Source organism: Phocoena sinus, chromosome 2 (genome assembly GCF_008692025.1).
Source record: "Phocoena sinus isolate mPhoSin1 chromosome 2, mPhoSin1.pri, whole genome shotgun sequence".
NCBI lineage: Eukaryota > Metazoa > Chordata > Mammalia > Artiodactyla > Phocoenidae > Phocoena > Phocoena sinus.
Genome location: NC_045764.1, coordinates 113,985,092 through 114,010,543, shown reverse-complemented (window position 1 = coordinate 114,010,543; position 25,452 = coordinate 113,985,092). Strand labels below are relative to the sequence as shown.

At 36.9% G+C, this 25,452-nt stretch overlaps 1 protein-coding gene across 3 annotated transcripts in view; it reads right to left on the bottom strand.

Moving 5' to 3' along the window:
* The window catches only part of SRP54 (signal recognition particle 54), a 45,978-nt gene that overhangs the window by 19,185 nt on the left and 1,341 nt on the right, over positions 1-25,452 (bottom strand). The window contains exons 3-10 of one of the 3 annotated variants that reach the window (XM_032621558.1): positions 24,835-24,984; positions 21,437-21,573; positions 17,908-18,018; positions 15,365-15,456; positions 14,301-14,385; positions 10,088-10,192; positions 9,219-9,285; positions 9,083-9,140 (exon numbers count right to left, since the gene is read on the bottom strand). In XM_032621558.1, the coding sequence (XP_032477449.1) occupies positions 9,083-9,140; positions 9,219-9,285; positions 10,088-10,192; positions 14,301-14,385; positions 15,365-15,456; positions 17,908-17,985 (485 nt within the window). In that variant the 5' untranslated portion in view covers positions 17,986-18,018; positions 21,437-21,573; positions 24,835-24,984. The remainder of the gene's footprint in view (positions 1-9,082; positions 9,141-9,218; positions 9,286-10,087; positions 10,193-14,300; positions 14,386-15,364; positions 15,457-17,907; positions 18,019-21,436; positions 21,574-24,834; positions 24,985-25,452) is intronic. The other 2 variants (XM_032621557.1, XM_032621556.1) reach the window with 2 other exon arrangements.

Genomic DNA, 25,452 nt, shown 5'->3' with positions numbered 1-25,452 from the left:
TATTTTTGTTTTTATTTCCATTTCTCTAGGAGGTGGGTCAAATAGGATCTTGCTGTGATTTATGTCATAGAGTGTTATACCTATGTTTTCCCCTAAGAGTTTACATTTAGGTCTTTAATACATTTTGAGTTTATTTTTGTGTATAGTGTTAGGAAGTGTTCTAATTTCATTCTTTTACATGTACCTGTCCAGTTTTCCCAGCACCACTTATTGAAGAGGCTGTCTTTTCTCCATTGTATATTCTTGCCTCCTTTATCATAGATAAAGTGACCATATGTGCGTGGGTTTAACCCTGGGCTTTCTATCCTGTTCCACTGATCTATATTTCTGTTTTTTCTGCCAGTACCATACTGTCTTGATTACTGTGGCTTTGCAGTACAGTGTGAACTCAGGGAGCCTGATTCCTTCAGCTCCGTTTTTCTTTCTCAAGATTGCTTTGGCTATTCAGGGTCTTTTGTGTTTCCATACAAATTGTGAAATTTTTTCTTCAAGTTCTGTGAAAAATGCTGTTGGTAGTTTGATAGGAATTGCACTGAATCTGTAGATTGCTTTGGGTACTATAGCCATTTTCACAATGTTGATTCTTCCAATCCAAGAACATGGTATATCTCTGCATCTGTTTGTATCGTCTTTAATTTCTTTCAAAATTGCCTTATAGTTTTCTGTATAGAGGTCTTTTGTCTCCTTAGGTAGGTTTATTCCTAGGTATTTTATTCTTTTTGTTGCAATGGTAAATGGGAGTGTTTCCTTAATTTCTCTTTCAGATTTTTCATCATTAGTGTATAGGAATGCAGGAGATTTCTGTGCATTAATTTTGGGTCCTGCTACTTTACGAAATTCATTGATTAGCTCTAGTAGTTTTCTGGGAGCATCTGTAGGATTCTCTATATAGTATAGTATAGTATAGTATAGTATATTCTCTATATAGTATAGTATCATGCCATTTGCAAGCAGTGAGAGTTTTACTTCTTTTCCAATTTGGATTTCTTTTATTTCTTTTTCTCCTAATTGCCGTGGCTAAAACTTCCCAAAGTATGTTAAATAATAGTGGTGAGAGTGGGCAACCTTGTCTTGTTCCTGATCTTAGAGGAAATCATTTCAGTTTTTCATCATTGAGAATAATGTTGGCTGTGGGTTTGTCATATATGGCCTTTATTATGTTGAGGTAGGTTCCCTCTATGCCTATTTCCTGGGGAGTTTTTATCATAAATGGGTGTTGAATTTTGTCGAAAGCTTTTTCTGCATCTATTGAGATGATCATATGGTTTTTATCCTTCAATTTGTTAATATGGTGTATCATAGATTGATTTGTATATATTGAAGAATCCTTGCATTCCTGGGTTAAACCCCACTTGATCATGGTGTATGATTCTTTTAATGTGTTGTTGTATTCTGTTTGCTAGTATTTTGTTGAGGATTTTTGCATCTATGTTCATCAGTGATACCGGCCTGTAGTTTTCTTTTTTTGTGACACCTTTGTCTGCTTTTGGTATCAGGGTGATGGTGGCCTCGAAGAATGGGTTTAGGATTGTTCCTCCCTCTGCTATATTTTGGAAGAGTTTGAGAAGGATAGGTGTTAGCTCTTCTCTAAATGTTTGATAGAATTCGCCTGTGAAGCCATCTGGTCCTGGACTTTTGTTTGTTGGAAGATTTTTTAAAATATAAATTTATTTATTTATTTATTTATGGCTGCATGCGGGCTTTCTCTAGTTGCAGTGAGCGGGGGCTACTCTTTGTTGTGGTGCAGGGGCTTCTCACTGCGGTGGCTTCTCTTGTTGTGTAGCACAGGCTCTAGGAGCGTAGGCTTCAGTAGTTGCGGCACGTGGGCTCAGTAGTTGTGGCTCGTGAGCTCTAGAGTGCAGGCTCAGTAGTCGTGGAGCACGGGCTTAGTTGCTCTGCGGCATGTGGGGTCTTCCTGGACCAGGTCTTGAACCCGTGTCCCCTGCATTGGCAGGCGGATTTTTTTTTTTTTTTTTTTTGCGGTACGCTGGCCTCTCACTGCTGTGGCCTCTCCCGTTACGGAGCACAGGCTCCGGACGCGCAGGCTCAGCGGCCATGGCTCACGGGCTCAGCTGCTCTGCGGCATGTGGGATCTTCCCGGACCGGGGCGCGAACCCGTGTCCCCTGCATCGGCAGGCGGACTCTCAACCACTGCGCCACCAGGGAAGCCCCCTGGCAGGCGGATTTTTAACCACTGCGCCACCAGGGAAGTTCCTTTGTTGGAAGATTTTTAATCACAGTTTCAATTTAAGTGCTTGTGATGGGTCTGTTTACATTTTCTATTTCTTCCTGGTTCAGTCTTGGAAGGTTGTACTTTTCTAAGAATTTGTCCATTTCTTCCAGGTTGTCCATTTTATTGGCATGTAGTTCCTTGTAGTAATCTCTCATGATCCTTTGTATTTCTGCAGTATCAGTTGTTACTTCTCCTTTTTCACTTCTAATTCTGGTTATTTGAGTCTTCTCCCTTTTCTTCTTCATGAGTCTGGCTAACGGTTTATCAATTTTGTTTATGTTCTCAAAGAACCAAGTTTTAGCTTTATTGATCTTTGCTATCATTTCCTTCATTTCTTTTTCTTTTATTTCTAATCTGATCTTTATGATTTCTTTCCTTCTGCTAACTTTGGTTTTTTTGTTGTTGTTCTTCTTCTTTCTCTAATTGCTTTACGTTTAAGGTTAGGTTGTTTATTTGAGATGTTTCTTGTTTCTTGAGGTAGGATTGTATTGCTATAAACTTCCCTCTTAGATCTGCTTTTGCTGCATCCCATAGGCTTTCAGTTGTCCTGTTTTCATTGTCATTTATTTCTAGGTAGTTTTTTATTTCCTCTTTGATTTCTTCAGTGATGTCTTGGTTATTTAGTAGCGTATTGTTTAGCCTCCATGTGTTTGTATTTTTTACAGATCTTTTCCTGTAATTGATATCTAGTCTCATAGCATTGTGGTGGGAAAAGATACTTATATGATTTCAATTTTCTTAAATTTACCAAGGCTTGATTTGTGACCCAAGATATGATCTATCCTGGAGAATGTTCCATGAGCACTTGAGAAGAAAGTGTATTTGTTGTTTTTGGATGGAATGGCCTATAAATATCAATTAAGTCCATCTTGTCTAATGTGTCATTTAAAGCTTGTGTCTCCTTATTTATTTTCCTTTTGGATGATCCGTCCTTTGGTGAATGTGGGGTGTTAAAGTCCCCTACTGTTATCATGTTACTGTCGATTTCTCCTTTTGTGGCTGTTAGCATTTGCCTTATGTGTTGAGGGGATCCTATGTTGGGTGCATAAATATTTACATTTGTCATACCCTCTTCTTGGATTGATCCCTTGATCATTATGTAGTGTCCTTCTTTTTCTCTTGTAATAGTCATTTTTAAGTCTATTTTTCCTGATTTGAGAATTGCTACTCTAGCTTTCTTTTGATTTCCATTTGCATGGAATATCTCTTTCCATCCCCTCACTTTCAGTCTGTATGTGTCCCTAGGTCTGAAGTGGGTCTCTTGTAGACAGTATATATATATGGGTCTTGTTTTTGCATCCATTTAGCCAGTCTATGTCTTTTGGTTGGAGCATTTAATCCATTTACATTTAAGGTAATTATTGATATGTATGTTACTATTACCATTTTTTAAAGTGTTTTGGGTTTGTTTTTGTTGGTCATTTCCTTCTCTTGTGTTTCCTGCCTAGAGAATTTTTTAGCATTTGTTGTAAAGCTGGTTTAGTGGTGCTGAATTCTCTTAACTTTTGCTTGTCTGTAAAGGTTTTAATTTCTCTGTCAAATCTGAATGAGATTCTTGCTGGGTAGAGTAATCTTGGTTGTAGGTTTTTCCCTTTCATCACTTTAAATATGTCCTGCCAGTCCTTTCTGGCTTGCAGAGTTTCTGCTGAAAGATCAGCTGTTAACCTTACAGAGATTCCCTTGTATATTATTTGTTGATTTTCCCTTGCTGCTTTTTTTTTTTTTTTTTTTTTTGCGGTACACTGGCCTCTCACTGTTGTGGCCTCTCCTGTTGCGGAGCACAGTCTCCGGACGCACAGGTGCAGCGGCCATGGCTCACGGGCCCAGCCGCTCCGCGGCATGTGGGATCCTCCCAGACTGGGGCACAAACCCGTGTCCCCTGCATCAGCAGGCAGACTCTCAACCACTGCGCCATCAGGGAAGCCCCTCCCTTGCTGCTTTTAATATTTTTTCTTTGTATTTAATTTTTGATAGTTTGATTAATATGTGTCTTGGCGTGTTTCTCCTTGGGTTCATTCTGTATGGGACTCTCTGCACTTCCTGGACTTGACTGACTAATTTCCCATGTTAGGGAAGTTTTCAACTATAATCTCTTCAAATAATTTCTCAGTCCCTTTCTTTTTCTCTTCTTCTTCTGGGACCCCAATAATTCGAATGTTGTTGTGTTTAATGTTGTCCCAGAGGTCTCTGAGACTGTCCTGAATTCTTTTCATTTTTTTTTCTTTATTCTGCTCTATGGAAGTTATTTCCACTATTTTATCTTCCAGGTCACTTATCCGTTCTTCTGCCTCAGTTATTCTGCTATTGATTCCTTCTGGAGAATTTTTAACTTCATTTATTGTGTTGTTCATCATTGTTTGCTCTTTAGTTCTAGGTCCTTGTTAAACGTTTCTTGTATTTTCTCCATTCTGTTTCCAAGATTTTGGATCATCTTTACTATCATTACTCTGCATTCTTTTTCAGATAGACTATTTCCTCTTCATTTGTTTGATCTGGTGGGTTTTTACCTTGCTCCTTCATCTGTTGCATATTTCTCTGTCTTCTCATTTTGTTTAACTTACTGTATTTGGGGATATATCTTGGCAATTATAAATAATGCTGCTATGAACACTGGGGTACATGTATCTTTTCGAATTAGTGGGATTTTTTTTCTAATGTATACCCAGGAGTTGAACTTCTGGGTCATATGGTAGTCCTACTTTTAGTTTGTTTTGTTTTGTTTTGTTTTTAGTACGCGGGCCTCTCACTGTTGTGGCCTCTCCCATTATGGAGCACAGGCTCTGGACGCGCAGGCTCAGCGGCCATGGCTCACGGGCCCAGCCGCTCCGCGGCATGTGGGATCTTCCCAGACTGGGGCACGAACCCGTGTCCCCTGCATCGGCAGGCTGACTCTCAACCACTGTGCCACTAGGGAAGCCCTACTTTTAGTTTTTTGAGAAACCTCCATACTGTTTTCCACAGCGGCTGCACCAATTCACATTCTTACCAACAGTGTACAAGGATTCGCTTCTCTCCTCGCCAACATTTGTGTTTTGTATTCTTTTTGATGACAGCCATCCTTTTGTAAGCATTTTATAAAATAATTAAATATTCTTGTAAAACATGACTTTTAAGTTATGTAGCATTCTATCAGATGACTATGCTATCATTTATTAAATAAATGCCCTACTGTTGGCCATTTAAGGTTTTCCAACTTCTTGGTCTTAAAAATATAGCCAAAATGAATAGTACGTAATGTTGTTTCTGTGAAATTGTTATGACATACTCCTACAAGTTGAAATTGGATCAAACGGTCTGATCATTTTGGCTTTTGGTTTTTAAAAGGAAAATGTCTCAAAAGTTTAATTTCATTCCTATTTTACTACATTTTCACAATCCTCAAAACTGTATTTAATTTGGGACTTCCACTGGCTAAGGCCCTGAGCTCCCAACACAAGGCGCCTGGGTTCGATCCCTGGTCGAGGAACTGGATCTCACATGCATGCCATAACTAAGAGTTCACATCCCACAACTAAGAAGTCCACATGCCACAACTAAGAAGTCAGCATGCCAAAACTAAGAGTCCACATGCCACAACTAAAAGATCCTGCACACCACAACGAAGATCCTGTGTGCCACAACTAAGACCCAGCACAGCCAAAATAAAAAGTAAATAAATAAATATTAAAAACAAAAGAACCAAAACTCTATTCAACTTGAAAATCAAGAAGGGAGATCTCATTTTAATTTGGCTTCTTTTGATTATTGGCAACTTTTGATACAGTTCAATACTGTCAAATGAAAAAAACATATAATGTTAACAAAAAGTTTCCCCCTGGGCTTCCCTGGTGGCACAGTGGTTGAGAGTCCGTCTGCTGATGCAGGGGACATGGGTTCGTGCCCCGTCCGGGAAGATCCCACATGCCGCGGAGCGGCTAGGCCTGTGAGCCGTGGCCGCTGAGCCTGCGCATCCAGAGCCTGTGCTCCGCAACGGGAGAGGCCACAACAGTGAGAGGCCCGCGTACCGCAAAAAAAAAATAAGTTTCCCCCTCAATTAACAACAAAAATCAAGTAGAAATACACTTAATAAGAATATATATGAGCCTTAAATGAAGAAAACTATTATACTTAAGGACAATTTTTTTAAATGAAAAAGACATAGCAGGTTCCTGAATGGAACTATACACGTATAGTAAAGATGTCAGTTCTCCCCTCAATTAACTGGTTTCACGGTAGTTCTAATCACAATTTTAGGGAGATTTTTCTTTCTAGAACTTGACTAAAAAAATCTAAAATTTTTCCAGGAAAATAAGCAGGTGAAAGAAGCAATAAATGTTGAAAAAGAAGACAAAAATTAGCATTACCAGCTATTTTAAAATATGATTAAGAAGGACTTCCCTGGTGGCACAGTGGCTGAGAATCCACCTGCCAATGCAGGGGGCATGGGTTCTATCCCTGGTCCGTGAAGATCCCACATGCCACAGAGTAACTAAGCCTGTGTGCCACAACTACTTAGCCTGCGCTCTAGAGCCCACGAACCACATCTACTGAAGCCCATGTGCCGAGAGCCCATGCTCCGCAACAAGAGAAGCCACCGCAATGAAAAGCCCGCGCACCGCAATGAAAAGCCCTCACACCACAATGAAGAGTAGCCCCCAATAGCCTCAACTAGAGAAAGTCCGTGTGCAGCAACGAAGACCCAATGCATGCAAATAAAAAAAAAAGATAAAGATACTATTAAAATAAAACTTACAAATGTAGAAAGAAATATTATCAAAGATGTTCATAAGGGCATTGATTAATGGAATACAATGATGTCATCAAAAAGAATTATCTTAAACAGTATATTGCCCAGAATTATTAAGATCCCATTTTTTAAGTAAACATTTTAATGAAGTATAACATATATGTGGAAAAGCTGTACAATTATAAACTTGGTGAATTTTCACAAAGCAAACACACCCAGATCAAGAAAACAACATAATTAGCACCTCACTCCTTCCCAAGAGTAATAACTACCTTGTCATAAGATCCCATTTTTAATCAACTGTATAGTGGTACGTTTACATACAATAAAATGCACTATTTTTATTGTTCATTTTAACGAGCTTTGACAAATTTACACAACCCATATAACCACTACCAAAGCAATCAAGGTACAAAGCACATAAGAGTCCACTTCAGTTAAAAATTATCTATGTATGTCTGTGTATTTGTTTATATAGACACTGAAAAAAGCACAGATGGACATGCTACAAGCTGATAATTGGGAAGTGAAACTGCCAGTGCTTTCACTTCTTTAAAATTTTTAATTAAAATAGTGTTTTTTAAAAAAAGAACAAATGATACTATAACAAACATATCTACCCCCCCCATAAATGCTAATGTGTAAATTTAATATTGGAGATACAGTTCAAGTCCTCCCCCCAGCCCCATTTACTTCATCTCTCCTGGAGGAAACAATGACTGCTAATACTTTACTCCATATACGTAGTATGTTTTTTAAGTTTACATAAGCAAAGGAGAGATTATTTAATAAACGGTACTGAGAATACTGGTTAAAAATCAATGCTCTGGCTTTGGCTGATAGTTCAAGTAATTATCAGGTAAATTATATCATTTGCAAATTGTGAACCCTAAAGGTACAGCTGTTTATTATCCCTTGATTTTTAAATCTATGTAAGAAAAAGTTCTTATCCTAAAAATAAAATTCCTAACATTATTCTTTAATCTATTTGCTAGAAATTATCATAAGAAAATAACTAAAAGGGCTTCCCTGGTGGCGCAGTGGCTGAGAGTCCACCTGCCGATGAAGGGGACATGGGTTCGTGCCCCGGTCCGGGAAGATCCCACATGCCGCGGAGTGGCTGGGCCCGTGAGCCATGGCCGCTGCGCCTGCGTGCCCGGAGCCTGTGCTCCGCAACGGGAGAGGCCACAACAGTGAGAGGCCCACATACCGCAAAAAATAAAAAATAAAAAAGTAACTAAAAGAGGGAATTCCTTGGTGGTCCAGTGGTTAGGACTCCACGCTTTCACTGTCAAGGGCCCAGGTTCAATCCCTGGTCAGAGAAGTAGTAAGATCCCTCATGCCATGTGGCATGGCCAAAACCAAACCAAACCAAAACAAAAAAACCACACTAAAAGAAAAAGAATTTAAATAAAGAACATACCATAGCTAAAGTTCACCAGTTTTCTTGGCCAGCCAAAAAGTAGAAAATAAAGACCAACAAAATGATATCATTCATTTAATTACCTCAAATTTTAGCTTCTTTAAGCTTTCTATATTAATAATCTTTTTATATTGATATTAATAACATTAAGAGAAATGCTATTCCCTCAAATAGGTCCTTCTAAATTCAATCTCGACTCGATTCTTTTAATTAGTCATTTTAACATATACAAACCACCTAACTGAACAGTAATGTAGCAAATGAAGGATAGCAACGATCAGAATCTCTGAGATAACTAAAGATCACAAAGCATTTTAGGATGATCAAACACAAACTTTCAAAGATGATGTACTAAAGAACCAGACAATATGGAATTCACCAGTGTGTTGAATGGAGGAATGCTTCAGATAGGTCTTAAACAACTGGAATAGAAGCAGAAGGATGCTGGAAAGCATGCAAGGCGGGATGATAAGTACAGGCAGAATTATAAACTAAACAACATCTGCTCTGATCTATCAGGCTCAGTCAGAAGAGTCATGTTACAATAATAAAAGATAACAATGTATTAATTATACCTCTACTTTGTTCCAGAAAGGATTTAAGCTTATAAGTATATATTAAAATGTGACCAGATAGCATTAAATAAAGTCAGACAGATAAGGTGAGACACATGAGTATAAAAATAAAAACTGGAACCCACCTTCCATAGAATGGAATTCTTGCTTTGGTTGCATTCTGTTTTAGTTGGTCAAAAGCCCCTATGAAATAGAGTTAATGAGTCATCAAACTTGAAAATACAAATTTCAGAAAACAATTTTCAAATTTGAACACAATACCTGCTCTGAATGTGTCTGCACATATCAAACAGGTCTTCCAACCTTTCCTCTGGTAGTAATATGCTAACTGGGAAAGGAAGATTTTAAAAATCAATAAATACAAATTTATTATACATGTAATTGTTTCTGTTTACACTTGTTATTTACTTAAGGAGTAAAATAAAACTGCTCATATTCTCCTAAAAGTAATATTATTAAATTCTGAGTATAGAAAATTTCCTAAAGAGTTTAAATTCTAAGTGCCATACAGTCACATTCGAAGGATATAAAATGATGAAGCAACAAATGATCATGGTAAAAAATGTTGTTAACGTTAATTAAAAACAAACAATAACATAACCCTCTAAGAAATAATCCTTTCCTATTTTTTTCTTTCTAAACTATACAAAGTTGAGGCTTGTGGAGTAAAATCTGGTAACAAAGTTGAATTACCCAATTATGGAGGAAGGGGTGGTATAATGAATTTAAAATTAGCAAAAAGATATGCAAAATGAAGATTCATATGTATTACACTGGGTGAGACATTGTAAAAAGGGAGTCTTGAGCCATAGGAGATAAGGTAAACTTTCCACGTTCACTTCTCCAAAAATCATATCCTCATCTCCTTAAAGGACAGGAACAGTCTTTTTGGTAAAAGAAACAGCATAGTTATATAGAAGTCTACCATTCTTACAAAAAGCTATCACGAGAAAGACTATGGGATTCTTTGCTCTTATCCTACAAAGAGCTATTACAAAAACATAATAGATACATCAAACAACACAAAATTTTAAAGGAACAATACTACAAATCCTGACTTTAACGTAAAACTTGATTTATACAAACATATCTTCTCCATGACTTTGTTTTTTTAATTAAGTATAATTTACCTTTGAACATGTTGTTGTTTTACCACTCCCTTGCAATCCAACAAACATGATCACATTCTGTTTTCCTTTAGTGGGTGTCCATGCTTTAACTCCAGGGTCTACAAGCTACAAACCAAAAATAAAATCAGGTTAACCTATGCTTACATTCAAAACCCCTCTCCCCACAACTTTTAACTTGAAAAAGTAACTTATAGACATTTAAATATAAGCGGCAACCATAATCCTACCATTCTAATACAACTCTATTTCCCTTTGTACACACGTAGTGAAATTTAAAAATTTAAAATAGTACACTGTGAAGTCATAAGCAAGCCTATACTCCCAAACCAATTCAGAGGTAAGGATCTCAAAATATTTTTTAGAACAAGCTGGAGTGTGAATGTGAGACCAAGTTTGAGCCAAAGGAGCAATCTACAACAGCACTGCAGAAATATAATATAAAATATATGTGCAGGCCACATATGAATTTTTAAATTTCTAGTAGTGATATTAAAAAAAGTAAAAACAAGTGATATTAATATTTTATTTAACTCAATATATCTAAAATATTATAATTCAACATGTAATCTATATTTAAAAATTAATAAAATATTTTATATTCCCTTTTGCCATGCTAGGTCTTAAAACTTGACATGTATCTCCTACTTACAGCACATCTCAATTTGGACTAGCCATATTACAAGTGCTCAATAACCACATGTGGCTAATGGCTACCATTTTGGGACAGTACCTATCTTCATGTTCAATTTGACAAATGTTTATATATGAACAAAATTACAAATTACATGTGAAAGACTTTCCAGGTCAGTCAAATATTAAATTCTCCAATGCCAAAGATGTACTGTTCTATAAAGTTATTATATTTAAAGTGCTAGTAAAAAATAATCACTAATTTTATGACAATCAGTGGAAAATTAAGGCATTGATACATATATGGACAGTCCCCAAATAAACAAGCATGAGGCATTTTTAAAGTTCATTTAAAAAAATAATTCAGTTCCAAGTCAGTTGTTCGGAGCTTGAAACCTGTATCTCCATATGATAATAAAACCATAATAGTAGTTAATGTCCTAGGACCAGATGACATAGACCGTATTTACAACTATGTGTAAATAAAGTTTTAATAGAACACAGACATGCCCATTCATTTACTGCTTTTGTGCTATAACACCAGACCTGAGTAGTTGCAACAGAGACCATATGACCCACAAAGCCAAAACTATTTGTTCTTAAGAGAAATTTGCTGAGCCCATGCTAGATGATACCATAAAGGTTACATAATCCATATTATATGTGAATTTCAAGGAAAGCCATGTGGTAGAAAAGGGAAGAAAAGAAAACACATTTTGTGATCTCCCTCCCAGGCACAGGGTTGAAATGAACAAAATCTATCTTAAACATAAATCCACTGCCCTTCCTCCTAGATCCTTTCAGAACACTAATGCGGCCCCATATTCACCTCCATTCTCTGTATCCCATGGCAGAATCACTCAGCTCTCTATGAACCTACTATTTGCAACCTATAAGTTTTATTGAATAATGATTTTTTAAAATAAATATATCTTATCTTCCTCCTACATCTTAGAACAGCAGTACTGAACTTTCATACTCTATATTACATTAAAATCTGTTATTCTATCTTGGACTTTGAATCGATCTTATCCTGGTGCATGCTTTTGTAACATCATACATTAATCACTTAGAGAATATTGGTTCACTCAGGCAGCTCTTCCATTGTTGACACATTTCACTATACAACATCAAAACATTTTATTTATTAATATCAATAATGATCTCACTAGAAAAGTTAAATATTGGGACACTGTGACACTCATGGTGGAGATTCAAGCTTCTAGTTTTCACCTGAAAGCTGGAATTTCATTACTGGCTACAATACCGTTAGTTATTTGCCTTAAAGTGACAAGCTCACTTTATTTACTTTGGAGAAAATATCTGCCAAAGGCCCAAGTGTAAATAACCACAGATTATGTCTGTTGTTCATTCATGTAAAAATGGCATTCTATGAAAGAAGTGGCTAGCTCAGCTTGCAATCAAACAATTACACAAGACAACCTCAAATTTCAGTACACAGCAACAGGGCTTTCCTCAAGACAACCATCAAATTTCAGTACACAGCAACAGGGCTTTCTGCATACTTCCCATTTCATCACACAAAATCTTATAAACACATGTGTATTCAAGGGTCAAGATTTAATACTACTAATAACCTCTACTGCTCCATCAAAGACATTCTTAAACGAAACTGGCTTTTTTTTTTTTCTTCACTGCAAGTGTGTGGGAGGAAGGAGTTCAATGACTACTAGTATAGTTTGGTACCACTGCCTTGATTCATGCTAGGGAGTTTTACCCAGTGTTTTTACCCACCATTGCTTTTGCAGTAAAGAAGGCTGAAAAAACGCAAATAATGTCTTAGTGTTATTATGAAAACAGTTTTGGCCTTGCTTTTTACACCACTGCCCTAGACCATGAGCTTCTGAGTATAAGGCCCAGTCTTTTTCATCTTTGTTACCAGCAGTATTTGGCATACTGCCTAGAATAAAGTAGGTACTCCGTAAAGCCATCTTTTTTTTTTTTTTTTTTTTTTTTTGCGGTACGCGGGCCTCTCACTGTTGTGGCCTCTCCCGTTGCGGAGCACAGGCTCCGGACACGCAGGCTCAGCGGCCACGGCTCACGGGCCCAGCCGCTCCGCGGCATGTGGGATCTTCCCGGACTGGGGCACGAACCCGTGTCCCCTGCATCAGCAGGCGGACTCTCAACCACTGCGCCACCAGGGAAGCCCCGTAAAGCCATCTTAACAAAGCACTTGATGCTCCAGAATTGCCGAAAGATTCCAACCCCTAAAAATAAAAATGTTCCCTCACCCTGTGCTGACCCCAGGTGTTAGAAGAAAAACAATCTAGAAATATTGTGAGGAGTTTGGAGATCAGACCTGGGTCTACCACTAACTGTCTTACTTTTCTCAACTGCAAACTGAGAAGGAAAACTGGATAAATTTCCTGACCTCTTATAGGTTCCGAATTTCTTTTTTTTTTTTTTTAATAAATATATTTATTTATTTTTGGATGCACTGGGTCTTCGCTGCTGTATGCCGGCTTTCTCTAGTTGAGGCGATCAGGGGCTACTCTTCCCTGGGGTGCGCAGGCTTCTCATTGCAGTGGCTTCCCTCATTGCGGAGCAGGCCTCTAGGCACGCAGGCTTCAGTAGTTCTGGCACGTGGGCTCAGTAGTTATGTCTCGTGGGCTCTAAAGCACAGGCTCAGTAGTTGTGGCTCACAGGCTTAGCTGCCCCGTGGCAGGTGGGATCTTCCCAGACCAGGGCTCAAACCCGTGTCCCCGCATTGGCAGGCGGATTCTTAACCACTGCGCCACGAGGGAAAGTCCCTGAATTTCTTTCTAAATTAATTAGTCTACAGGACTAAACTGAAATGACACAACCATCCGAGGTACTAGACTTTTTCAAAGTACCAATCAGCTCTGCTAGAACCAAAGGAGTTAAGTGTAACTATTCACACAATATAGGGAAAAATACTCGAGACCACTAGCAGATACCTGTTGCTCTTAAAAAATTTCTTTTAGTTTCTTTCTTTTTTTCCCCTATGACTGGACTCAAACATATTTTCTAAAGCTCTAAGACTCTCATCATAATTTTCACAACAGCAGCAGCAATATCAATTCTAAGGTAAACAGGGCAATAGGCTATATTTACAACTTGCAAAATAAAACTTCACTAATTCAAAATTGCTTAAAATCTAGGCAAGAATAGGGATATCTGATCTTTTCAAAGGGACTTTTTGACACAATGAAAGTGTAGAAAAGAACTCTTGCCAAGAGTGACTTTCTGTACAAAAGCAAGACACTCAATAGGCAAAACTTGATATTAAAAGAGGATAAACTCAGAGAGGCTCTTCCATCAATTAATATATAGTGAAGTTTTACTTTTTGTAACTTGGCTTTGGCATTTTTTTGCAGGAGTAATACTGGCCTTCATATCTGTACTCAGAATTTTGTATTCAGGAAAGCCTATGATAAAAATAAGCCACTTCAGAAAAGTTAATAATCCTTCAATTAATATTTTTAATACAGATAAATATTCTATAAAAACACAAAAAAGTATTCTGAAATAGTATTATTGTTTGCAGTGCTAATGTAGTGAGTCTACAGAAAATCACAGCACAAGCTAGATATACTTTTACCTTCACAAGTTCTTTAAATACTGCGTGCTGAATCATTTTTCTTTTGTTAAGACCAGACGCCATCTCTTCAAGATCAATTGCAGACCTTCATGATGATGGTTTTTGAGGGTAGAAGGGGGAAAAGTCAGTTAAGACACTCTAAAAAAAAAATTAGCTTTTGCCCCAAAGAATGTAAGAATATTCAGTCATTCATATTAATAGTATTCTAATTAATATGCATACAATTACTACAGAGTCATAAGTCCATACCATAAAGAATTTACCATGAAATGTTAGATGCAAGACTTTTGTTAGTTTTTCAAGGCTTTCTTTTGAAAGTCCAAATATTAATTTGTCCTCATATTAATGTAAAGTATTGATTTTATTTTTCTGGCAGCATACAGTATATGTAAACATATACATGTTTACACCTAGCAGAAAATAAGACTACTTCCTGTAGTATAAATGCTTAAATGCTAGTAGTTCTCTATTTAGTACCCAGTCTGACAATATGAAAAGGAGGGATGGCCTGAGCACGACAAGGGCTAGGATTCAGGCAGCTAATTGAGGTGCCCTCAATTATTCTATGTGCCCTGTCCCAGTCAGTGTCCCTCCCAATTAACACAATAACTGAGACCACACACGTTACTCCTTTATTCAAATATGGACAGAGAAACCAAAAGGGGACAAAAAAGAATATAATTCTCCAATAATAAAGGAGGCTGATTAATGTCATCTTTAGTCTGAAGAGGATTAAAATGGCACCACTTTTCTATGATGCATCTAAATTGTTAACAGGCTTTTCTATTAAAATACTATACAGTATACGATTGAATCCATTCAGATAAAGGAGTAGTAGAATGGAAAGAAATCCATAATTAAATGAAAGCCACATGTAGTTTATTCTTTGAACCATCATAATGGAAATGTACTATAAACAAAGTCTTCCAACATATGAGTTCTGTTATTTCCCAGTGCTGCATAGCAAAAACATTTCAAAATATGGCAGACTTTTCTAGTTAGCTCCTCATCCCAGTAAACTATATTTAGTTTTGCCTGTTTTTTACTTGATTAATTTAACTTACTTTACATTTTCTCTTAGTTGCTTCACTAGTTTAATATTAACATCTGCTTCCAATAATGCTGTACATACTTCTTTTAGCATAGCATTTAACACCTGCAAGAAAATAAATAAAAACTTAAAACGCCCATTGTATCATTTCAACCACACAAAAACAATGATTGACCAGTCATCATATACTACCATAACTTAATATTAATAAAAACAATACTATACCATTGGGGGGCAGAAAGGTTTTCAGTTAGTCTTCGAGAGAGAATCTTATTAAATGTCTAGTCATTTTGTCAAAATAAGACATTTCAGGGAATTCCCTGATGGTCCAGTGGTTAGGACTCTGAGCTTCCACTGCAGGGGGCAGGGGTTCGATCCTTGGTAGGGGAACTAAGATCCTGCAAGCCATGCAGCACGGCCAAAACAAAAGACATTCCACTTCGTCTTATTCAACCAGGTATTAACCGTCACAATTTTATCCCTACATTAAAGTAATAATAGGAAAGACGATATACAAGCCAAAAAGTTACTACACAATACATGTTGCCATTGAAGTTTTCTATGTCATTGAATTCCTGTTGCTGATATGCAGCACTGTGCATTCACAACATCTGCTTAACTGGACTATCATGGAGGAAAATGTGACAAAAGAAAATGACTCAGTCTGACCTAGCAGCCTTACTACTTCCACTCAGAGCAGAGGAAAAAAGTTGAAAAGGAAACTATCCTCCATTAATAACTCACTATCATCACATATTTGTTGAGGTGCAAGGCACTGTGGTTAAATGGTCACAAGCTATAAAATCTCTAAAAAAGATGAGCCCTTAGCTGCTCATGGAAATAAGTGTTTACAGATTAGAATGTAAGCTCCGTGAGAACGGGAATTTTAGTCTACTTTGTTTACTGCTATAGCCCTGGTGCCAGCAAAAATGTTTGCAAAAATGTAGGCCCTCAATTACTTCTTTTTTGTTTTTTGTGGTATGCGGGCCTCTCACTGCTATGGCCTCTCCTGTTGCGGAGCACAGGCTCCGGACGCACAGGCTCAGCGGCCATGGCTCACGGGCCCAGCCTCTCCGCGGCATGTGGGATCTTCCCGGACCGGGCCACGAACCCGTGTCCCCTGCATCGGCAGGCGGACTCTCAACCACTGCGCCACCAGGGAAGCCCCTCAATTACTTCTTGAATGAATTCTCATCATCAACTTCGGTCATATGTCATACAGCAGCTTATCAGATTTCTCTATCCCTCATTAAAGGGATTGATAAAAATGGAACTGATCTCTCATTAGAGGGATTTCTCCTTGTTAATTCCCTAGTAGCAAGTACCAAGAACAGAGAAACAACTGCCAATTCAAGCAACATCTGTTATTTTACTTCCCACCAACCTCTTCTCCCTGGTTTCTTTCTTATTTTCCTACCATAAACACAAACACCATAAGGGTTATGCAACAGGGAAAACTGTTTGGAAAGCTGTTGTTTTATTTGTTCAGAATTTCAAAGGCTAAACAATGGTTTAAATTATGATTTATTACTTAATAATAATTATTAGAAAAAGCCTTGGAATTAGGAAAATTATAAAAATAGGAATTAGAAAAAAGATTCTAATCCTGTTTCTTCCAATAAATAAACATGTGAAACTTGACTTTCTGTTGCTGTTAAATGAGAGGCTGGACTAGCTGAGCTCAAAGATGGTCCCCAAATTATTTAATTCCATTAGCTTATTAAAGTGTTGATATCAAATTCTATCTTAGAATTTTTTTAAACCTCCAAGTTAGAAAGTACTTTTTATCTATTATTTCATTTGATCCTTAAAATCATCTTGAAAGGTAAATGCTATTTCCCATTTTATACATTAAGAAATCTGAAGCTGACTTGCTCAAATCTCTACCATTTGTTTAGCGGGATGCTAAACAAGGTCTTCTAAAACCAAATTCAGTACTTTCCCATTGGTACCACAAAATATAAAGTATACTATAATCTTCTTTTTTCAGTTGACAAACCATTAAGATACAATGTGTGGAGAAAAAAATGGGAGAAAGAAATACCTTAAACTTAAAATAATAAAACCTGGAGGAAAAGTATTTCAGATACCATATAAGGAGTCAGCTTACAAAATTTCCAAAACAAATGAATGAGGATTACAGAGGAAATGAATCACAGTAGCCAAGATGGAAATACTAGCCTTTTATAAGAATGCTAAATAAAAGTCAAGGAGAAAAGGTCAGATATATGCATGCCTAGTCAAGAAGAAGCAGGATACTAAAGTTTTAGGCCTATGTCAAGAGAGAAAGCAAAAGTGTATATCCAGGTCTAAGCCATTTTCAAAATATAAAAGGTACATCATTATTACATGTAAGTTAAGGTGGTTTTTGTTTTGTTTTTGGGGGGGTAATTCATTACTGAAAGTTGAAATTAAGACAGTTGATTTCTCAATAAAAAACACTAGTGTATCCATTTCTGGGTTTTATCTACTGGTATTTACATAGAGATTACTAATCATCCACCTCCAATGCTAGTGATGATGTACAATCACATGTATTTTACACATTTTACATACCTCTTCATTGATGATGGTGGCATTGCTCAATGAGCGTAATGCTGATGTTATTTTTCTTCCAAGGTCTGCTAGTACCATCCTGAAGACTTTAAGACGTGATTACAAGAAACTCTAGGAAGGAAAAAAATTAAAACATCTATAAATAATCAACACCAGTTCCCATAACTGAAGACTTCTAAAGAAGAGTTCAAATTAAAGTACTCTAGTGTTTAGATACTGTAACTTCAACTTCTATAGCCTCAACCTACATCTTCAATACTGTCAGGTCCAGAAGCTGAAGCTACCACTTGGTTATGATGGCTTATATTTGAATACCTAACTGGAATATTCTGTATGAATCAGCAAATTTAACATGTCAGATAATATGCTTTGAAGAAATGATGACATCTCAAATTAAATGTATTCATTTTGGACATACTTGTAAATATGAATAACTGACTGATGTGTTATGTACATTTTTAAATGAAAAAAAGGGTGAGAAAGACAAAGAAAGAAAAAGGTGAAATCTCCACCCAGGAATATTGCCTAATTAAAGGACAACTATTTTGATTTATGCTCTAAGTGAAAAAAAAAAAGTTTTAAAATTAGTAAATCACTTAACTTTTCATGCACATTGCATTATCTCATTTCATTCTTCTAAAAACTAAGGAAAGAGGTTCCTTAGTTTTTATTATTAAAAAGCTGTTCTTGATTCCCCAACTCTAAAACAAGATAACCTCTAAGGCCCCTTCCAGCTCTAAAATGTTACGGTTTTATAAAATAGGTAGATGTACCCATTACACATAAGTCAGGATGCAAGGACTCACGGATGGTAAGCAAGCAAATATGACTGGTATTTCCTGCCCTCAAGTTGCTTACCTATTAGCTAGCAAGACAAGGCACGTGAATAGCAGCAAAATAAAGTGAATCTAGGAATTCCTCTGCCTGACTGCCTTCTAACTGGGACATAGGTTTTCTTCTGCCTTCAGACTCAAAATCAGCTCTTCCTGGGTCTCAAGCCTGCCAGACTGCTGACTAGAAATACCTGATGGAACTGAAAAAATGTACTTACCATAATTTTCTGTTTTTTACAATTACATGGTTACGTAAGCTGGAAGAGCAACCACTTCGTAGAAAAAATCCAGAACTTTTAACTTCTTATCCCATACTCATTATACCAAATTATTATCACATAAGTAAATATTCTTCAGGTAAGAGATAAGATTCAGTTATCTGATAGGTGTTTCAGTTTATCTCCTTTACCACTGCATTACCAGGAGTAATATAATCCTAATTATGACACCACAATTAGCTTTTTTAGAGATCATGTCATAAACAGATCATCCTCCATTTTAAAAAGCTACACCAGTTAACTCTTATCTTCCCATGGTGACTGGCTCTTTTAAATTAAAAATTAAAAAAATTCTGTGAAGTTTTCCAATACAGTTTTCCTACGTAAGTACTTATTGGTAGCATATTTTAAAATATATTTGCCTGATTACAAAAACCTACACTTCATGGGCTTCCCTGGTGGCGCAGTGGTTGAGAGTCCGCCTGCCGATGCAGGGGACACGGGTTCGTGCCCCGGTACGGGAAGATCCCACGTGCCGCGGAGTGGCTGGGCCCGTGAGCCATGGCCGCTGAGCCTGCGCGTCCGGAGCCTGTGCTCCGCAACGGGCGAAGCCACAGCGGTGAGAGGCCTGTGTACCGCAAAAAAAAAAAAAAAAAAAAAAAAAAACTACACTTCAGTAGGGGAATAATATCTAATAATACCTTTTATTAATACAGTGTTTCCCCTGCAATTTCCAAGGATGTGTTTCTGAAAACTCTGGTATTAAAATTCCGTTCAAAACCTCAACGACTTCCCATTTCACGCAGAGGTAAAGTCCTCAGAATGGACTATAAGGCACTCTCCTCACCCTCCCCGGAGGATTCTGGTACTTGCTGCTGTTGCTACACATTTCCACCTCAGGGCCTTAGTACCAGATGGCATGCTCATACTCTGGTTAACTATATGGCTCCCTCCCTCATCTCTGTCAGACTGCTGTTGTCCAGATGCAACTTCTCAATGAGGCCTTCCCTCATCACCTGTTTAAAACTGCAGCCTCCTTTCTCTTCATTTTCTCTCATTGTTTTCTTACCAACTAACATGATTTACTTACAGCTAACCCCTGAACAAAGGGAGGTTAGTGGCACCAACCCCTTCCACAGAAAATCCACGCACTGCTCTCTGTGCCTCAAAAACAAAGAAACTGACTCCACCCAAAGGCAGGAAGCGGAAACAGTTTGGATAGAATTGACTCAAATCCTAGTTCTTATGATTCCACATATTGTGATCTCTAATTGAACACAAATTTATCCCCACACTTAATTTAAAAGTCTGCAAAATGAAAATACAGGTACTATATTGAAAAAAAATCTGCACATAAGTCTATCCACGCAGTTCAAACCCTTGTCGTCAAGGGTCGACTGTATATTATTTGCAGTCTAGCTCCCTCAACTGAAACATAAGTTGCATGAGGTCAGGGATTTTTGCCTCTTTTGCTCTCTTCTGTGGCTCAATGCTTTATTTATCTTCAGCCTATGTAGTAAGCCTTTAGTAAAAATGAACCTTATGGGTGAATGATGTATTTAAGACCTTAGGGAAAAAGCAAGACTAGGGAACCAAAGTCATGAAAGGCCTTACAAATATCTCTCAAAAGACCACTAAAATAAACCAATGAAGATAACATGACAAATCAAAAAAAACCAATGACCTAGATAATTGATATTGTACAATTAGTATTCATTTGCCTTATTTATTATAACTTTTCAGAATTTCCAACAAGATTCTTAAAAATTAACTTCGCCTTGTTCTGATATGCACACTAAAATACAAAATATCTTTTTTAATGTTAATAGCTAACCCTATATCTCAAATTGGAATAATTTACTGTTTAAGCACCCTCACTCAAAATTCTCTCTGCTAACTGAAAAGATTTATAGAAGTAATTATGTGTATACCTGTACTAGTTTCACAAAAGAAGAATCTCTACTTAGATGGGGCTGTTGGAAAGGTAAGGGATTACTATATAGTACTTCATATAGTTTAACATCTATTATCTCATTCCACCCTCACAACAATTTTACCATATAAGCAGGTGAAGGAATGGAACAGCCATTCCCTACAAAAAAAGCATAATGACTTCCTACAGTCCCTTGGACACAGAGCCTTAGGTCCTAGAGTATGAATGATGGATGCTTTAGACGATACGGTTGAATACACCTGCTGGCGAACTCCTGGGATGAATTTTGCTGCTATACTACAAGAAAGGAAATCATATTTTGAAAGCAAAGATGCACATTCCTCTTCATAGAAGAGTAATAATTGCAATGTCCAGAAAGAACTGATAAGTACCACTGCAATCAGGACGTGCAAGGACTGATCTTGGCCCATCACATGTTCTTCTAACAGGAGTCTGGCTAAGAGTTGGATTGTGAGGTGATGGAAACAGTCTCAAGTTTGGGGTGCCCTAAATAAGGCAAGCACAGGGCCAAGTATCATACTTACCTGCTGCAGTGTGAAGTACTGGAAAGAGCATGGGCTTTGGAGTCTGACAAACTTGGATTCAAATCCCAGCTTTGTTACATACTGGCTGGGTTACTCTGGGCAAGTTACTTAATCTCTCTGAGCCTCACTTTCCTCACCTGCAAAATGGAGATAATACCATTATCAAGGTAGTTACCCTGAAAGGTTGTTGTGAGGATTAAATGAGACAATATGTATAAAACTGCCTGCAAGTGCACAGTATATTAACTATTATTTTCCTTCTTTTCTTGAATGGTATCAATTGGCTCTCCCTATATCATTAACTGAAGTGTGAGTAAACTGGAAATTTTCTGAACTCTACTAAAGTGACTATCCCACTACCCAGGTATCACTCCCCGAGAATATTTAACATTTAGTGTGAATTACGTGTACCTGGTTATTATTCAATAGAAGCTGGAGTGTCCAAACAGCCACTTTTCTCTACATAAGCAATTAAAAATAATACTGCCAGAACCTTGCCCGATCTGAGATTATACAAACAGATCCTAACGATTAGAGATTCCAAATTTTATTATAATGAAAATGCCTATTAAAAAGTTCTTCTAAGCCCTAGTCAATGACTAACTTATTGGATCAATATTAGACTAAAGAACTAAATATACAAATATACTATTATTAGTAAATGTCTTTAGAAAAATGACTTCTATATTATACACTTTTCTATAAACTAGTCAATAACCCAAACCAATACTTGCTTTCCTGACTAAATATATATGTGTATATATATATATATATATATGTGTGTGTGTGTGTATGTATATATATATATATTTTTTTAATTCTGCATAGCATATGTATTCATAGTCTAGAACCACAGAAAAGTAAACTATTTAACAAAGTGGACTATTGGTATTTTATTTGGTAAAATGATTATATCTGAATAACTAATATAATGTTAATGACTTTAAATTTAGGAATATTTTTTCATTGTGAATATACTTAGTCCTCTAAAGAAATAATTCACTTTTATGTTTTGTGATTACAAGAGGATACACATTTGTTATAAAAATTCAAACATTACAGAAATATTAAAGTAGAAATATAATTCCCCTAACCCTACCCCCTCTTTTGTCCCCTGATAACCACCAATAATACTTTGGAATACATTCCTATAGATTTTATTTTTTATGCATATAATTTAGGCAAATTGTCATAAGAATTATGGTTTGGGGTGAATGAAGAGGAAAGAAGAAATGAGGGAAAATCTTTTGTAAATATGCTTGCTAACGCTAAAAATATGCTTATATGCAAAAGCCAGATTACAAAACTGCATATATTGTATTTTGTATAAACTAATATCCAAAAAACGGCATTAGCCACGAAGGAAATGTAAATCAAAGGCACAATCAGACACCACTTGACCCACACTAAGATAGCTATAATAACAACTGTTGGTGAGAACATGGAGAAATCAGACCCTCGTACACTGCTGGTGAGAATGTAAAATGGTACAGCCCTTTGCAAGTCTGGCAATTCCTCCAAATTTTAAACGCAGAGTTACTATATGACCCAGCAATTCCACTCCTAGGTACATGTGAGAAAAAGGAAGACACACATTCACACAAAGAATTGTACTTGAATGGTCATTAGCAATATTATTCATACTAGCCAAAAAGTGAAAAAAAGCCAAATATCCCTCAACTGATGAGTGGATAAATAAAATGTGGTATACCCACCAAATGGAATATTATTTGATAATAAAAAGAGATGAAGTACTGACACATGCTGCAACATGGATGAATCTTGAAAGTGTTATGCTAAATGAAAGAAACCAGTGACAAAAGAATATACATGATTCTACTTATATGAAATGTCCAGAAGAGAAAAATCTGTAAAGAAAGAAAGTGGAGTAATAGTTGCTTAGGGCCTGGGAAACGGGGGAAAATGAGGAGTGAGTGTTAGTGGGTATGGAGTTTCTTCATGGAGTGATGAAAATGTTCTAAAATTGATGGTGGTGATGGTTGTATAGCTCTGCAAATACACTATAGACCACTGAATTGTACCCTTTAGGTGAGCTGTATGGTATGTTAATTTTATTTCAGTAAAACTTTTAGAAAATAATAATATTTGTCACCTCTGGATGGTGAATAACTAGTAATTTTTATTTTCTAATTTATATCTTTTTGCAATTTTCAAGTTTTTGGTAATGACTAAGAGTATTATTTTTTGTTAAGGGGAAAATTAATTATTTTTCAAAATGCTCTGTGAGAATTAGAATGATATTATACTAGAGGTTGAGATGGAGTTGTGACTTTTATTCATTTTAGTCACTCATTAAACACCTACTATGTGCTCCAGGAATTGTACCAGCATGAGAAAAGTTCTAACTCCAAATCAATAAATTACATCAAGTTAACAAAGACAAGACTCTTCTGTTAATTTCAGAAGATAAATTATGCATCATACCACCACTGACTTCCCTGCCTTATTTTGCACCAAAGTAGTATCAGGAAATATTCTCTTTATTAAAATAATTGTTTTCGAATTTAAAACTCATTTTAATATTAAAAGGTATACCAAAAATTCAATAAGCAACAATGCGTAATAACTCAAAAACACTGGGAATCAATTCTTTAAGATACTTTTTGGCTCTCAAGTCATTCATAAAAAGAATCTTTATGTAAACTGTTACCAAGAGGAAAATTAAAACAAAGTCAAAAGAATTCCTTGGAAATAGTTTGCCTTGAAGTTGAAATAAACACAGACTGAAAATATGGATGAGGAGGGATGAGGCATATGCCCAAGCAATGGGTAATTTCAGTGACATTCAGCTAACACCTGTCAGCTAAAAATTAAATACTCAATTAGAATCTCTAGGGATGGTAACATCACAAGATTATGGGGGAAGTGGCCTCATCTAAATTCATGATTAGGAGAGCAAAACAAGGCATCTACGTTTTGAAACACTTCACTGGCTATACTGATGTGCAGCCAGGGTTAATAATCACTGCATGAAGCAACACTCCTCAAGGGAAACAAGAGAATGAAACACCTGTTCTATAATTTAAAAATTAGAGACAATGTAGCAAATGCATTGAAGGGAGAGCAAGGAGACTATATACACTAAGCATACTCCAGAAGTCTATTCAAGAGATGTGGGCTTGAAGAACATGAGGGGAAGGGGCTCAAGCCAAGGGCTAACCATAAAGCAGAATTTATAGGACCTAATGACCAAATGGTTATGGAGAATGAAAGAGAAACAGAGGCAAAAATGACTCTAAGTCCTCTAGTTTGACTAACCAGGTGGCTAGTGATGCCATTAACCAATGAATGAAAGGCAAAAAGAGAAGCTGGCTTGAAAGTTAAAGAGTTAATACAGAGGGCTTCCCTGGTGGCGCAGTGGTTGAGAGTCCGCCTACCAGTGCAGGGGACACGGGTTTGTGCCCCGGTCCGGGAAAATCCCACGTGCTGCAGAGCGGCTGAGCCCGTGAGCCATGGCCGCTGAGCCTGCGCGTCCGGAGCCTGTGCTCCGCAACGGGAGAGGCCACAACAGTGAGAGGCCTGCGTACCTCAAAAAAAAAAAAAAAAAAAAAGTTAATAGAGAAATGATTCAAGGGGCTTTAAAGGTTATTTGTAATGTTCTTCTACTAGGTTGGATATTGAGTGTTCATTTTATTATCCTTTTAAAAAGTGAACAAACAAATATCACAAAATTCAACTAAAACATGGGGCCAAAACTCAAAGATACACTAGGAATCCCTGCTTTTATGCACTTTTGCGTGTAGGACGTATGTCATTTAGAAAGGGAAAAAAAGGAAGGTGGAGAGAGTGAGTTTGGTTTTAGACCTATTGAATTTGCAGAAACTAAAGAACTATTTCATGAAACAGAGGCTAGAGAAAAAGATGTGGAAATGGTTGGCATACCAGGATAATACCATGGAAGTAGATGAGAGCATTTGGGTTAGAGCCATGGTGAAGGGCCAACCAAAAGGAGAAAGTCAACTAAGACTGAGAATAATCAAAAGGATAGAAGCTTT